At 42.2% G+C, this 17,794-nt stretch overlaps 1 protein-coding gene across 1 annotated transcript in view; it reads right to left on the minus strand.

The window, feature by feature from the left end:
- Nucleotides 1-17,794, minus strand: part of LOC149305054 (CUB and sushi domain-containing protein 2-like) — a 460,431-nt gene that overhangs the window by 150,358 nt on the left and 292,279 nt on the right. The window contains exon 13 of the mRNA XM_089478213.1: nucleotides 9,286-9,468. Within this exon, the coding sequence (XP_089334339.1) occupies nucleotides 9,286-9,468 (183 nt within the window). The remainder of the gene's footprint in view (nucleotides 1-9,285; nucleotides 9,469-17,794) is intronic.

Here is a 17,794-nt window from a genome sequence, read left to right on the forward strand (position 1 = left end):
CCTGCCTTTTGATCCCAAAAGCAGATCTATAAGGTAGTTCACAACTTTAAAATGAAATCAAGGGAATAGTCAAAGTAGAACATCCAAACTAATCAAACAGCAGAAAAAAGACATACACAAGAAAAAGAAGAGAAGACACTAATTAAATTGGCAGTAATAATAATAATAATAATAATAATAATAATAATAATAATAAACCTAGCAGAAACAGCAAACATGACAACACCTCCCCTCCGCAAACTCAAAGAGAGGACTACTGAAAAACACAGCTTTTGCTTGATGCCTAAACAGAACAACAAAGAGGGAAGAGAATGCCAATGAAGCATGGAATTTGGGTTTTGGCTCACAGTTTTGCATTGTGAGATATTTGCACGCAACTTGAAGGCATACAGCGGCGGCGACAGCAACAACAAACTGGCTAATTTAGTAATAGCAATAGCAAATACATTTCTATACTGCTTATCAGTGCTCTTAAGCAGTCCCTAAGTAATTTACAATGTCTAAGCCAATTGCCCCCAACAAGCTGGGGACTCATTTTAGCAAGCTCCGGAAGGATGCAAGCCTGAGTTGAGCCTGAGCCTGGCTGGTATTGAACTCACAACCCTGTTTGTGAGTGAATGGCTGCAGTACAGGCATTTAACCATTGCACCACCAGGGCTCTTCCCTGGAGTCCCCCATCACAGTGCATGGTACATAATTTTATGTAAACACTTGTATGCTAACTCAACAGGTAAGCATATCTCATTGACTGCATGGGTCTACTCTAGTTGAGATTAACAAAGGATCTAGACCAATCTTTTTCTAATTTAAAGAAACAAACAAGGGGCCTGTTTGCATGGACCAAATAAAATGGCCTTCCCACCATCTGGTTGGCGAGGAGTTCAGACAACACAGGGACCAAATCCATGCATTTGGTGTATACAGTATGGATGATGTTCGTCCCATTCATTTGGCAAACCCAAAGTATACCCATCTTATAATGAATTTAAATATATTACTTTGCTCTAGAGCAGAGGTTCTCAACCTTCAATCCTTCAGCTGTTTTGGACTTCAGCACCCAGAAGCCTTTGCCAGCATGGCCAATGATGAGGGAATCTGGGAGATGAAGTCAAAAACATCTGGAGGACCAGAGGTTAAGAACTACTGCTCTAGAGCTTCACAGAAAATTTGGAGCCTTCCATTCCAGTGGTGGGCATCTGTTTAAAATGTGTCCCACGGTGCTTCTTGGCATGGCTGCCACAGTGCCAATTCACTTACTCTGAGGTCAGAACAAGGTGCCCAGCCATGCAATCAACACTGGGTATTTTGTTTTGACCTGAGCATCAGTGATTCACTGCCACTGCGGCTGTGCCAGGTGGCACAGCAGGATGTAAGCTGGTACAGCTGACCAGTGTCAGAACAGAGGGGCCCCAGTAACAGGTGGAGGTCAGGGCAGCTCTGGGGCTAGGATACATTGGGCTGTTCCCACAATATCTTGGCCCATGCAGACACCATAGTCCTAGTCCCTGAATCTACAGAGACCAAAGTGAGACTCTGAGCAACAGATGGCATGGGAAACTCAAGTTGGGAATGGACAGGACATCTAGTGATTGTGGAAGAGTGGATGAAGAGAGCTTTCGACAGAGCTTCTCAATCTTGGCCATGAGTCCTGCAATCTAAATCCTGCTCCTAAAGCCACCATCATCTCAGTCACCATATCCCCTTGCTGTTTCTGTTCTCTCTGTCCTTCCTTGGGATAAATCATTCGAAATACCTGGTCCTCAGCAGTAGAAGAACACACAAGTTAAGTAAATCCATGCAGATATAACTCACTGACTATAATGGTGCTTATGCATACCCAAGCACAGCAAGGGTAAGAGATGTCTGGAACCGTTACAATGGCATTTTCACCCTCTGGAGCAGTGGTTCTGAAGCAGGGACACTCCAGATCTCGTTGGATCTCCTCCCCCCCCCCCCCCCCCGCCCAGCACCCTCTGCTCAAGAATCATACAATATTTTAGTTCCAAAACTCAAAATGGCAAATTAGGGGAGGGAAACTGCTGAGACATTGACCTACCAACATCTGGAACCAGAAAACACAACCGGCAGGGGACGATATTTCAGCCACACTGAAAATTGTGGGCGCAATTGTTTTTGAACTACAGAGGAAACCCATCTATAAAGCAATTAAAAAAGATCTTGCAGGTTGTTTTCAATTATTGGAAGCGAGGAAACAAACAAATGAGAGAGTACATCAGAAAGATTAAAAATAGGATGTTAGGTAACATTGCATCATTATAATACCCACAGGATATCAGTGCAAATAACTTCTTGAAACAGATATTTAATTTCTATGATTTGACATATTGGATTTCACAGCTACTCGAAATGGTATTCTTTGTCTTTTAACCAAAGTATGTTGGGGTTTTTGGGGGGACCTATGCAGTTCTCCACAAACACCTCCACTATTTCCACTAAATGTGATGATTTGCTGGCACCAAATTCAAGGGCTTCCATGTAACTCCTCTTCTGCCGCCAGTGTGAGGAACTCCTCCTGTCCCATCAATATGGCATCATACATGAAGACCTTTCACATGCCCCCTTGGTTCTTGTGCAAGGTTTTATTCATCGTCATTTCCCACATTCACCCAGTATTAACAGCTTTGCAATATGTAGCGTACTCAGAGGATCGAGTGTATAATACAAAAATAATGATTTAGAGACCCACTATAATGTAGTAGTTTGACATTTGGACTACAATGCTACAACCAGGATTCAATTCCCTGCTCGGCCATAAAAACTCACTGGATGACCTCGGGCAGGGCACACTTTCTCAGCCCCAGAAAACCCTGTGATAGGTTTCCCTAAGGGTCTCCATAAGTCGGAAATGACTTGAAGGCACACAAAAGCAACATGAAATGAGCAGAAATGGAATACAACATCACAGATTACTTAATATATATTACCTAACAGATGCTAACTCTAACACATATTTCTCTCTCTTTCACACACACACACACACACACACACACACACGCTCTCATATCTTAGCTAAATAAATGAAAGAACAAATAAATGAAACAACATCCCTCCCCCATAAAATCACAGGACCTTTTATGAACCAATATGTAATGCACCATTCCTATGTTCTTAAGAAACTACAGTATTAAATAGACCCAATCCCATTGTAGATTTAACAAACCCAAAGCAGGTATTCTTAGTCTAATGCACACCCCCTCGACCAACAGATATCCAAAGCAAAGTAAGATCAAGTATTGGCATTTCGGTACAAAATTATTAACAAGGCAACCTCGGAGGTGTTGTGCTATAAACTCAAAATCCCTTCTCTAAGTATGATAGACATGTACTCTGTACAAATGAATGGCAGGGCCTCTGGAAGAAAGATATGAACTATTTTTTTTTTTCATAATGGTGTGTCAAAATGTGATTTTGCTGGCACTTGGAGCCTGACAAGTCTTCCAATTCAGAGATAGGTCATGCCATTTTCATTTCTTTAAACGTCATTCTTCCCCAAACTCCCAACAACCGAATTTCATCATGCGTCCCCATATGGTAACTTTTCTAAATCACCCTTATAATGGCCTGGAAACAAACCATCAAACCATGTTCCTGAATGGAAGCATATCAATATCGGTAAACTAAGAAACCACGATTATAAAAATGCAGATGGCAATTAAAATCAATCAAAGGCATTTATCTATCGAAGGACTAATAGCCTTGTGGAATACAGGCAGGGAGGGGGAGAACTGGAGACTTGCCACTTAAAATAGCTGGGAAAGAAAGCTCCCTTTGCTTTATTTCAAATATTGAATCCTGTGCAAATTCTGTTTGCCTCAAGGATTAATGCGGACAGACATTTCACCCCCAAATGGCAGGGACCAAAAAGGAAAGGGCTTCAAGATAAGAAATTATACTAGGCCAGAGATGGAGAAAGCGCAGTCCATGGCTGCAGGAGCTCTTGTGACCCAAAATGTGACTTCTCAAGCCCCCCCAAGCATCTCAATTTTGATTTTGAGTTGATATTTTTGACTCCTCAAATGGCTCAAAATGTAGCCCTTTTGCACACCCAAGCCACATACTCCCAAGTCTTGAAAAACAGCAGAAAAATGGGCTAAAAATCAGCCAGTTTTGAAAAAAGGATTTGATGTGATATCACTTCTGGTTATGTTGGGTGCACCAGTAAGAAAAAGTTGGTGCAAGAGTTAAAAAAAAGGTCCCTGCACCCTCCACGGTTTCCTACCTCCGTCACATGGTGTGGTGGGTGCAAAGGATTTACAACAGCCATTTTATCTGGCACAAAAGCATCCTTCACGAATTTTTCACAAAAATAGTCCCAAAATGGGGATATATATATATATATATAGCAGTGGGGGGAACTATTTGGAACATTATTCATCCTCACGTGAAAGAACAAAATAAGCTGAGATTTATAGCCCTGCCATGAATTTTCATCAATGCTTTGCATGTAAGTTGCTCAACGAAATATTTCATCATCTTATTGCGAGTACCGCCGATTTCGTGTAAACATATTGAATGACTCAATTTGGATTTCTGTTATAAAGTCTGATAGACCAGAAGACAGAACAAGACAGATGGGATATAATTTATTCCTCATCCCTCCCGATGCTTTTTCTCAGTCCTAGACAAGGGGCCAAAAAGTTAGAGGAGAAAGCCGTAAGCAAGGGACACAGGATTCTCAAACTACCACAAAAAATGCAGTTGACGCACGACGAGGGTCTCATGGTCCACCTTCCAAAATATATGTATATCGATTTGTTTTCATGCTGATATCAGGTCATCATTCACATCTCTACTCCTGCCCTCAGATACATCACACACTGTCTAGTTTGAAAGTTAACCAAGGGTTAAAAGTATGGTATTCCCAGACACCTTTGTACCTTTGAACGTGTCTCTTGACGCGGGACAAAAGCACTTTGTCCCTCCTGGTTTAAAATATGTACATACATTTTTTCCCCATGAGCTGGGATTGTTTCAAAGCTGCCACCATTTCTTTCTGAAGGGAGGGCCTCTGAGACTTGCACGGACCCAAAGGCATTCTTAAGAAAGAAAGGCGGTGGACAGCTGGAAACCAGCAGTTCCCTTTGAAAAAGTTCCTAAGTGGTGGAAACCCACACTCTCTTAAACATACCTCTAAGTGAAAGAGCAAAGCCATTACGGATGGATCTGGTCACAGAATAAGAAAACTCACACATGTATAATCCAATCACAGAAGCCACATTTCAAATTACAAATTGCCATTGCCCGCATTAAATGGCACATTAAGTAGATGTGTGCATTCAAACAAGTTATAGACAAAACCCAAGGTAATAAAAAAGAGGTGGCTGGGAGAGGATTTCCGAGCTTTATGGGTGCAAAGAGCTACAATCTGGTTAGCATCCATGCTTATTTCATGATGTGCTCCATCGTCACATAGCTGTGGTCTACGAAAAGGTTGGCAAGGGTCACCCATCGTGGGCAGAACATTCTCATGAGACAAATGCGATTTCATCCATTCTATGATGACACTATCACTGTCTTCCCTATGCCTCCCGAATAGTTGTCAGTAGAGAATGAATGCATCAATAGAAAGCAATTTTCTGGGGCCCTGGGCAAGAGGCTGTGAAATGGTAGATTATGATGAGTCTACCTGTCAAGTTACCCAAACCTTTGAGCAGACATGCCACCCTGCTGCGTTTGCCTCTCAGCTGACAGATATCCATTGGCATTTGGGACTTAGAAACAGGTTGGAGGAGACTGAAAATCTCCAAGCCCTGCTTATCCACCTTCCTTTGCAAGGATTTAATTTCAGCTGAGAAGCATGAGATATCTAGCAGTGGAGACAGCTTATCTTATGTTGCTAACATGGCTGTTTCCTATCATTTCTAATAGGCCTCCCCAGCCTTGGAGAGGCTAAGCTATCAACTGGGGACTTGAGATTCTTTCCCCTCAATGATAGTATAGAATACACCCTGCTTTTACTAAAGCTAGCTACAAACATTCACCATTCTGCGACTCGTGGCAAAAGGTTCAAGCAACCTCTCTGCAAGAGGGTGCCATTCCTTTTCACAACATTGCATGAACAACGTAGAAACTGGGGTCAAGAATCAAGATGAACTAAACTGCCAGCCCCACACCTGACCCCAAGACACCATCTGCATTTCTGCCAACTCAGGACAGCAGAAAAACCACACAACCAAGCAGCTGAGAATAGACCCATGCATTTTGCACAGGCGACATAAACGTCATGGTGGGAGATGTCTTGTCTAAGCATCAGTTACATACTTGCAATTTCCTCTCTGTTCCCATTTCTTGGCTTGAAAGAGATAGCCTCAATCAATAAATCCCCTCTCCCCAGAATAAGGGCCCATGGCATGTTAGGAGAAGGATGGCCATCTTCTCAGTCCTCTACTTACTAGAAGAGGCTGGCTATCCTTCCCCATCAGTTAGTACAGTGTTTTACTTTCCTTATCTGATCCCTTAAGATTGTGGCTAATAGATTGAAAGCAGGGTGAGACAAAGGAGATTTAAGAGTAGATGTAATAGGCAGAAATAAACCACTTACCAGCACAGAAATTTTGTCAGTAGCTGACCACATCTTAGGTTGGAAGTCCCTGTACTAGCTTTGCCTGCCATGCTGCTGGCGAAATCCAAGCACTATTTTTATCTAGAGTAAGACCCATTGAATAAATTGGTTCTTAACTTACACAAACCTCATCGATTCAATGGGTCTACTCTTGTAGGGACAAGCAATCAGATTTAGACCAGAGCCTATGTAGAAGGGGTCTCATCTCTTTTGAACATTCTCCCCAAATAATACATTTGTTAGTTTCAAAGTTGTTTGTGTTATTCATTTAAATCAGGGGGAGCTGATTTTTTTTTTTGCACCCCTTGACTCCTTTAGACTCCTTACACCAAGTTTTTTGAACGAACGAACGAAAGAACGAAAAAAAGAAAGTTGCTACTCGTGGAAGCTTCCAGGAGCAACAACCCACCTTTTAAAAAGATTGCAGAGTTCTCTCCCCCCCCAGACTGATTAACATAAAATAAATACCAATTTTTCAAAACCAGAAATGAACTCGCAGCCAACTTCCATTTCCCTCCTCATTATTTTAGGCAACCCTTAGAGGGTCCCCGGGGTTCCCAAAATGGCCCTTGGTGCTGCCTCAGTTGCTGGTGTGATTCAACGTTCTCTTCCAAGTATGGAGAGTTGTGTTTTAAACTTTTCCTGCTTTTCACTTCTGCAACTGGATTGTTTCATTTGAATTTTAATCTTCCCCTCACCCCCAGTTCCACTTATCTTTATTCACCACCTGGGGATGGGATGTGATCAGAAAAAAAAAAATAGGGCACAGAAATACTTTAAGCAAATAAACTAAATATACTTCCCTGGGTGTTTACCTATGATGCCTTGTTGTTGTGTTTTTAAGAGGTGGGAGGGCACAACCACAGTTGTGTTACCTGCCATTATTCTGTTTGCAAATGCCTTCATGTTAGCCTTTTCAACATTGCCTGCCAGCCCAATTCATTTTGGGTCCCAGGCAGATCTCAGCATCAACATTTCTTTGGACAGGGTAGGTTTACCCAACCTCCTTGCAAAAGGAAATGCAACCTGTATGCACCAAAGGAAGCATCTACATTTGCTTAAGAATGTCATTCAATAATTTTCTTCTTGAAAGAAGCAATGGGTAAAGTTAGCAATTGTCTTCTTGCCGTGACCAAGTCTTCCAGAACTGCAGCTTTTGAAGACTTTCCATGATATAAGATCTATTCTATGCAAAAATCACAGCACTTTCTATACAGTTATAGGCTGCATGCTTTGCATGGAATAGAATGCCTGAGGGGAAGGTGTTTTCTGAACAAAACAACCACATTGAAGTCAAAGGCTTTCATGGCCAGCATCCATAGTTTTTTGTGGGTTTTTCGGGCTATGTGAACTTGTTCTAGAAAAACCCACAAACAACTATAAAATAACCAATTGTTAATTTTGCATAGAACATCTCTCGGACTGCAGAGATTATTAAGTCAAGATTCTTCTCACCAAGGTTTCTCAACACTTGCAGGACACATTTTTTAAATCAGTTGTCACTATTTTTAAATTTTATTCCCACCCTTACTTTTGCTTGGACTCATACTCCAGCTCCTATCATATGCAGCCCTCCTGTTCCCACAAAAGCGAATGGCTGGGGAAGATGAAAGATGAAGATGGGCTCTCATAATTTCAAGTGCAAATTAACACTACTTAGGAATGGAAAGAACAATCTCCATTATTTATTTCCAGGTTGAAAAATGGGAAGAAATTGCCAGAGCAGTGAGACTTTTGGAGAGATTTTTTCATGGTACAGGAATATCTAAAAAAACTTTTCAAGGAATTATACTGCACATGAAAACATTTTTTGGGGGGGTGGAGGAGAAACAAAAGCCAAGTTTCCTGTGCTGAAAATATATTTCCTGGGTAGAATGGACTGTGCTTTGCTTCTATATCTTTGTCACTGTTGGATTTGGGAGTGATGGTGCCTTCAAAGTCAGTCCATGGGAAGGCTTGTGAGGTTCTCAACTGGGCCAAGGTTTTGTTTTAGCTAACAAAATTGTTGTATACGCACACTTCTTGGTGACCAAAACCAAGGTGCAATGGTCAGTCATGCTAATGTAAAGCAGCTTTTTGGAGTGGTGCACAGCAACGGTTGGGACATAAAAGAGAATGCTGTCTTCATTAGCTTTTTGTGGGGTTTTCAGGCTATGTGGCCATGTTCTAGAAGAGTTTATTCCTGACGTTTTGCCAGCAGCTGTGGCTGGCATCTTTAGAGAATGAGAATTTATCACAGATGCTGGCGAAACATCAGGAATAAACTCTTCTAGAACATGGCCACATAGCCTGAAAAACCCACAACAAACTATGGAAGCCAGCCACGAAAGCCTTAGACTTCACGTTGTGTTCATTGCTTGAGAAAGCAGCTTAGGAGCCACATGGCCAGCTTTCTCTCTTGACAGAGACAACTATCTGCACCATCACAACGCATCTGTGCTCATTGTATCCTCTCCACTGCACTACCTACATTATAGGTTATGCCAGCCAACAGGTCCATGGCCAAAGTCGACAGAGCCAACTCCCTCCTCCAATCCTGCTCTCCCCAAACTGTTTTTATATCATTTGATTTTGAGAAAAATGAAAAGTATGACCCTCAATGTCCTATGTGCTCATGGACTGCAAAATGTATACCCCAGACAGCATCTTCATTGGTTTCATGACTCAAATGACTCAAGGGGCCCCCCTTCTCTTGCACTTACAAACACAGATTGGTTTCTGAGAGGACCACTGGCTACTCTTTTGACAAGTGATTGTTTTCTGTCCTTTCAGTTCAAATGCAGGCTGGCATTCAAAGGTCAATGAGTCCCCGTGGCGAAAGGTTGAGCCCTCTCTCTTGCCGTAGGCTGGCACTCCTGGGTCTCCACAGCCCCCCTGGTCGATTTCTGCAAGAAGCAAAAACAGAGAGACGAAAGTGGGAAACACAAAGAGAAAGGTGTGCAGCCCTTTTGACAGATGATGCCTTGAGATGCTAGGAACTTTCCCAGAAAAAAATAATAATCACGACCATATGTAATCCAAATATGGAAGCCTGGTTTGTTTTGATTTTTGAAATCATGTTTTGCAGATGCATCTGATTGCCTAGTGGAGCAAAATAGCTGCAAGAAAGAAATACCACTGCATGTCTATCCCAATTCCAGTCCTGCTATTCTTCCCTGCCCAAGTGATAAGTTAACACCTTAGATTTCACATCTACATTTGTAGACTCCCTTCCTAGGAATTCAGTTGGCCTAGCAAAAGCTCTCATGCACATTGCAGTTGGAGTAGATATAGCCCAAGGACTTCCAGACTGTTATCCCTGGTATTAAAAGCAGACTGCTAAACCTCAGGATATCTTTATCTCCATTTTGGCCAGGAGGAAGTGGCCAAGCCTTCCCTGAAATGATACTAGTCAAACTGCCAGGTAAAATGCTTTCCTCTAGGGAATGTCACATGTCCTATTCCGGGAATGCTCCTCAGTCTCAACTATTATGGTTATATGACACAAATAACCAGTAAGAACGAATGCAGTGCAACTGTTGCAATGTTGGACAAGGACTTGGGAAGATACAGGTTGCATTCTCCACTGAGCCATGAACATCACTGGGTTACCTTTGGCCAACCATTCCTTCTCAGCCTGACCTACCTTACAAGGTTGCTGGGATGATAAAGTGGGGAGGAGAGAACCAGGTAAGCCACTTTCACATCACAGGAAAAAAAGATGGCCATAAGTGTGTCTAATAAACATATAGCCAAAATACCTTGAAGGCACCAGATCTCATCTGATCTTGGAAGCTAAACAGTTAGTCCTGGTTAGTACTTGGATGGAAGACTACTATTGAATATTGGGTTCTGTAGGCTATATTTCAGAGGAAGGAATTGACAAAACCACCTCTGAAAACCCTCTAAAAATCATGGGATTGCCATAAGTCGATGGGGCACCTGAAGGCACATACACACGCAGAGATAATTTTAAAAAACCCACAGCAAGCAGAATTTTGTCATCAACCAGTAAAGATGTTTTCCCATTCATGCACATAATATTTTAATGGTGAAGGACCAGAACAATTATGCTGTTCCAATCTTCCACTAATAAATTATTGAAAAAGTTACATTTAGATCTATTTTTAGAGCCCATCCCATTCTAGCTAACATTCTGATCAGTCCATTTTTAAGCTACATCAAGAACTACCATTAATGCGTCTAGATATTTAGAGATGCAAGGCATGGCTCTGATCCAAAGAGGGGCCTTGTAGCTTAAAGTTACTCCAGAAAGACATATCGTAGGTGCATTACACCATCCTTATAACATGGCATCACCTTGCATTATCCTGATGTGTGCTTCCAGGGGATACACCTGCAAAATGGTTCAAATGGTGCAACCAATTGTACAACGCTTACACAGAACAGAAATCTGCTTGCACAACGTTATTCATAATAGTATGATTTTTGCAGAGCATCCTAAAGATACAACCAGTGGCATAAGGGTTACGAACAGGCTTCTAGCCAATGTTTCAATGGAAGCATTTTGCCACCCACCTTATGGGACATCTATTCTGTCAATGGTTCTACATGAAGCAAGATGTTTGAAAAGAAAGAACAGTTGAAAAAATGGCTGAGAAACATGTTTCTTGGATGTTGGGAAATCCTGATGAAGAGGCTCCTTGACTGATGAGAATCTTCACAGTTCAGGACTTATTCTGTGCAAAATTCACCTTTTTTGGGCAAAGAAAGCAGCATTTACAGTGTCAGAAATAATACTTAATAGAATAATGGAGAATAACAGAAAATAATACTCTTGTCCAGAAAATGCTTTCTTGCAGAGAAAGTGCAGTTTTCTTCATGCACACATATGAGTTGTGTGCAGAATAAGTCCTGAAGTGTGAATGGTCCTTGAAAACGGCATGGTTTTCAAGGACTTTCTTGCAGCTGGAAGAGAATTATTCCAATTACCTGTTCCCTATCCTTTGCCAAGACAATGTTCCAAACCTCAGAGCCACTTCAGCATGAAAATATATTGGAAGTACCACTAACATATGCTCCTGTTGCTACTCCCAGATTCGCTATGGTCTCCAAAGGGGAATGTTCCTCATGTGAATGCAGAGAAGAGAGAGGTTAACTTATGGCAACTTCCTACTTTAAAATATAGCATTGGCAAGTAATAGCTTTTCCCATATCCATTCACCAGGCTACTTGCTTTCTACCAGTCTGCTGGTAGTGACCAGCAAACTGACCCTGTCATAAATCATAAATCGTTCACTGAGTTAAAAATCCAATGTATTTAGGTTCGAATGAAAGCTCCAAAACCAGACTTGCTCAAAACAGGACTAGTACTGATCCTGGAAATATTGCTATGTGGTAATGTGATATTATTTCCAGGGAATTTATGGATTATTATTGTAAGATGGCTGCCCTTAGGGAGGTATGGCCTCTGATCACAAAAGTACAATTTCCAGGCATGATTCTAGTTCTATTTTGAAAGCATGTGACACAACCACACTTAACATCTCTCTGGAAGTTGTTGTTGTATGTCTTCAAGTCATTTCTGACTTTTGGTGACCCTAAAATGAACCTTCCACATGGTTTCTTTGGCTGAGAGTATGTGACTTGTCCAAGGTTACCCAGTGCGTTTCCATGGCTGAGCAGGGAATCGAACCCTTGTCTCTAGAGCCATAGTCCAATGCTCAAACTCCTACACCACAATAGCCCTCAGAAAGTTTGTTACCTTTAGAGGATATCAAGAAAATAAGGAAGGTGCTTTAAATGCCCTTGGGCTGCATTGCATTACTGTAAGTTTAAATTTGTTCTTACTCTAGAATCTCATAGTAACAAATTGAACTTGAAATGTGAGTTTGCAAAACATGCACTCTGTGTAAGTCGCATAAAGAAAATATAACTTCACTTGGCTGACATTACAATTTAAACAAATGTTTGTCAGCTCCAAGTCATGGCTCACAATGTATTTGAGAGCGTATACCTTTGAGGACACAGTATTTTCTAGTTTTAGCAGCATCACTCAGCCACACATTTTGGAAATCACCCTATTGTTCCTCTGACTTCCTTGCTCAGTTCTACTCAGCAATCCCACACTCTTTTCTGGTTGTACACAAACAATTCTGTCCCTTTCATATCTGCCCAGTACAGAAAGGGTTGGTGGGTCTACCTCATTTCTCCAGTTGTGGAGACTCATTTCTGGAGCAAAGCTACATTCAGCAAGCATAGCAGAATGCTGGTGCTGCAGGCACAAAGTTGTGAGTTCAATCCCACAAGGCTCCAAGGTTGACCCAGCCTTCCATCCTTCCGTAGGTAAAATGAATACCCAGCTTGTTGTGGGGCAATTGGCTTACAGATTGTAAGTCGATTAGAGAGTGCCAGGTTCACTATCAAGCAGTATAGAAATGCAAATGCCATTGCTATAAAGCTGGGGAAACAGGCAGGCATTAGGGAAAGAGGAAGAGCGCATCACAGGTGGATTGACTCAGTCACAGAAGCCATAGCTCTAAGTTTGCAAGACCTGATCAGGGTAGCTGAAGACCAAGGCTCTTGGATATTTTCCATTCATAGGGACATTGCAAGTTGAAGGTGACCTAATAAACAATTAGCAACAACCACAACAGAAGAGGCTAGTCACTGGTCCTCTAAGCAATATCCAAAAGCGCCTCTCCTCCCCAGCCAAGCCAGGGCTATGCACCTCAACATTAGGAAGAACTTCCTGACAGTAAGGGCTGTTCGACAGTGGAACAAACTCCCTCGGAGTGTAGTGGAGTCTCCTTCCTTGGAGGTCTTTAAGCAGAGGCTGGATGGCCGTCTGTTGGGGTTGCTTTGACTGAGAGTTTCTGCATGGCAGGGGGTTGGACTGGATGGCCCTTGCAGTCTCTTCCAAGTCTATGATTCTATGATAGTTCCTGATGCTTGGTCATCTGCCCCTCTGGCTCTTTAAAGGTCATTCATCTAGGATCTCATGAAGCCCATAGGATGGAAAGCGTGAGCTTTATAGCAAGAGCTGAGTCAGAGGGAAAGTGTGTGTCCACAGAACCTGAACTCAGAGGAAGATGCATTTCCCATGCGTTTGTAAAACCAGGACCCAGTGCTTTTGCTTCTTTTTTCTTACTTTTCCCCCCTGCAGAGATGTACAGTTTAGAAAAGATAAATTGTATTCTGAATCCAAGGGTATTGTTGCCGCAATTTCCCCTTGTTATCTGCTTACGTTCCATTTTATTTTTAAAGGATTCCTTTTCTCCCTGTTGCTGTTAACACCAGTTTTTCCTCTCCCCTTTCATGCCTTCTCCGGTGTTTTGCTGCTATTAATCGATGTCAAATTCCTCTCATCTTCCACTTACTTTGGGCTTTTCTGCCTTAAAAAACAAAACCCCTTCATCTGTGAATCAACCACCTTGTTTTTGTAGTTTACTCTTCAAAAAGGAAAAGAGAATGGAAAGTTTCCTTTCAACATCACCCCATCTTTTCAATTTCAGGTGTCAAACTGGAAACTTCTTTATAGATGAAATTTCTTAATCCAGGATTTGCATTAATCCGTCTCCTATTCCGGCGGAGACTGAACAGCAATGAGCTTCACTTGCTATTAAACTATCACTAGAAAGGTGACAGAACACTTTGCAATGTGGGCCTTATTCTTCTAAGAATGTGCATGTTATTTTCTCCATGGAAAAATGGTGCCGTTGGGAATTTATTCTGAGCAAAGTTGACGCATGGTTGTTTTGTGCCAAAAGCATCATTTTTGATGCACGAAGCAGCATCTCCTGTGCAGAAAGTAATATTTCTACATGGAAATATTATTGTTCACACAGAAATGCTATTTTTCGTGCAGTCATGTATTGCTTTCTGCACAAAACTACCAAATGCAATTTTTGCATAGAATAAGTCCCAAACTGCAAGTAACCTTTGAAAACTCTGCAGTGTTTGAGGACCCTCTTGCAATGGGAAGGAAATTGCTAAAATTACTCCTTGTTTCCTTTGAGGCTAGAGAAGAGCTGGAACTACATTTTTTTACCTTTCGGCATGGTTTTGTCAAACCATGCAAGTGGGCCTTGCATCTAAGTAGACATGTCTAGGTTTTCATTGGAGAGCTGGAAGACCCATAGGTATGGCCCACAAGTAATCGACACCCACACCTCTGCATTTTGAATTTCAGCATTGCAAAGGGTATGGGAGGTGACAGAACATTTAGCAAACTCCAATTCCAGATGGCATGAGCCAAATGTCAACCTGAAACTTGAAATGTTGTCCACTGTTTTGGTTTGTTTTAACTTTTCACTCCATTAAGCTTTGAAGTCATTAAGAGGGGTCAATAGCAGTCTGTCAGGAGGAGGAGGAGTGACCGAAAGCAAGAGGGAAGTGTGGGGAAAGGGAAGTACATTAAAAAAAGAAACGTCCCCGGAATATTCAGCAAACATTCATTACAAAGGTCGACAAACTCATAAAGCTGCATCGGCAGAGAGCCAAGTGGGGAAAAATATACATATGTAGCACTCAGAGAAAACTATTTGTTCTGACCTAGTTCTTGTAAAACTAGATGAGGAAAGCATCTGATACACAGCAGATGCACTGTTCTGATATCTGCAGCTCGATGCAAACCGCCTCGTTCTGCAAAAACTAACCAGGGTTTGGTGAGGATCACTTGGCATCCAAAGTGGCTTTCCTCACTATGATTTTCTTTATACATCCTGCTCAGCACCTTGTATTCTGTGGCTGGAACCATGCATTTCCGAAACCCGGAATTAGCTCCAGGCTGTTTGCACCAAGCCCTTGCGTTTCCACCCCCTGTTCCACATTTTAAAAGCTTCCCAGAGGAAAATGCGGCAATGATGTGCAGCAAGGAGTGGCTGTTGGTTCCTCAGCATCCTTGGCAAGTTGCTCTGTTGCTGTGAGTTGCTTTGGCTTTGTCTGAGGTCAGAACAAAGCTGGGCACCTTGTTCAGACCTCAGATCAACTCGTGCCCACAGTGGTGATGGTGGCTGGCTCATGGGGAACATAGCCAACTGTCATCTTCAATAAGTAAGGGCATGAGATGAATTCAGGGGGAACACGGGACAGAATACTCCCGGAGGCAACCCAGAGTACTTTGTCAAGTGTAGTCAAGGTTCAAGTTGTCACACCTTCTTATATTGTTGTTGTTGTTGTGTGCCTTCAAGTCATTTCTGACTTATGGCAACCCTACAATGAAGCTATCTTGCAGTTTTCTTGACAAGTTTTTTCCAAGGAGGTTTGGCATTGCCATCCTCTGAGGATGAGAGAATGGGACTTGCCCAAGGTCACATAATGGTTTTACATGGATGAGCTGGGATTCAAGTGACGTTCAGAGCCAAAGCTCAAACCACTACGCCAGCGGTTCTCAACCTGTGGGTCACCACCCCTTTGGGGGTCGAACGACCCTTTCACAGGGTTTGCCTAAGACCATCGGAAAACACATATTTCCAATGGTAGCAACGAAAATAATTTTATGGTTGAGGGTTACCACAACATGAGGAACTGTATTAAAGGGCTGCGGCATTAGGAAGATTGGGAACCACTGCACCACACCATGCTGGTGCTTCTTATACCAAGCCTTTAAAAGTCATCTCAACCTCAAGGCAGATTCGCTGCCCTACGGTCATGGGGAAATATCACTGCCATTGGTTGGAAGGGATGCACCTTCCTGGCTTTGCCCCAGTGCACTGCCTGCATTTTGCTCTAAGGGATGTTTTAATTTTTTAAAAGCAACCCAACTCCTCCCACTAAGATACTGGGGGGAAAAAGATGGCAGAAGAAATGAGGTTATGGTTGTGCTACATAGCTAATGCAGTTCGTCCCCCTCGAGGAGTAACCTTAAGCTGTTCCGGCTCACTTATATCCTTGTTTCTTAAAGGTAAACAAGACCCAGGTGAACCTCCAAGAACAGATGTAGCAGAAAACTGAAAGCTTGGCTTCTTCCTCTGCTTCAGTGATCTTTAAACAATGGACCGGGAGCAGGAGAGAGTGTTTTTCTTTTATCTCTTCACAACAGCAAGTCTGTCTGCCGGGAGAAGAATGAGGTGAAAGATGCAAACCAAGGCAATTCTGATAAGTATAGGAGTTGAAAGAGTATTTGGAACTATTCAAAGCATGGTGGAAAAAATGCATTTCTTGAGCATGAGGAAACCCGGATGGGGAGAAACTCGGACTTATGAGAATCTTTGCAATTTGGGACTTATGAGGAATTGACTCCTGAGATAATACATGGATTGGGTGAAAAATTGAGACGGTGAGTGTTTGAATATTCCAAGTTATAGAAAGAAATGAATCAGTATGCTCAGCAGTAATAGGGAATGACTAGACCTCCACATGTTCTTTGAGTTCAGTTCCCACCAACTCCAGACCACAAAGTCAATGTGAAGGATTATGGGAGTTGTAGTCCAACAACCTCTGGAATAACTCATATTCATGAAGGTTAGCATTCAAAATAGATCAGTGGGTGGATGATGGAGCCAATCTGCTCTCATGGACCATCTAACCTTCCAGGCAGCCATGTGTCTTGTGAAGTCAAAGGTTTTCATGGCCTGAATATGCCAGCCACAGATGCTGGCGAAACATCAGGAAAAAATTCTTGTAGAACATAGCCACACAGCTCGAAAAACCCACAACAAACTAGCCATGTGCATCTTTATGTGTGCAAGAAAGCTGTTTTCCATGCACAACAAAACATCTTGCACAGAAACCAGCCATTTTGCACACCGCAAGCCTACTGTGAGTATGTATGTGTGTGTGTGCAAGAGTGCTGATTTTGCAGAGCAAACGGCAAACCTGTACAAAAATGCACACAGTTGTCTAGAAACGGTGTTTTTTCTCTTTCCGAAATTGGCCCAAAATACTCACACAAACATCTCCCTACTTAATTTCTGGAAACACTTTGGGATGTACAAATACTAGGGGAAAGTATGCAAAATCCCCACCTCTATATTATTCTTCCCAACTGGTAATTAATAATGGTGACTATTCTTTCCATCCCCTAGTACACAAACATTTTTCAAGGCAATATTTTCACCCTAGGATTCCTCCCCTTTACTCTGAGCACTGAAGAAGAGACTCAGGCCCAGGACTTGAGACCTGTAAACCCCCAGCTATGCCATCATTAAATCAAGTTTGCCTCTGTATAGATATAACATAATCTGTGTTGATACCCTGATGGCAGTGAGTTTGATACCGTTTGTCACTTGGGATGTTCCCCGGCTTTATCTGACTATAAGACTAAAAAAC

This window comes from Sceloporus occidentalis, unplaced genomic scaffold (genome assembly GCF_023333645.1).
Source record: "Sceloporus occidentalis isolate IW3139 unplaced genomic scaffold, rSceOcc1.0.p SCAF_13, whole genome shotgun sequence".
Taxonomy (NCBI): Eukaryota; Metazoa; Chordata; class Lepidosauria; order Squamata; family Phrynosomatidae; genus Sceloporus; species Sceloporus occidentalis.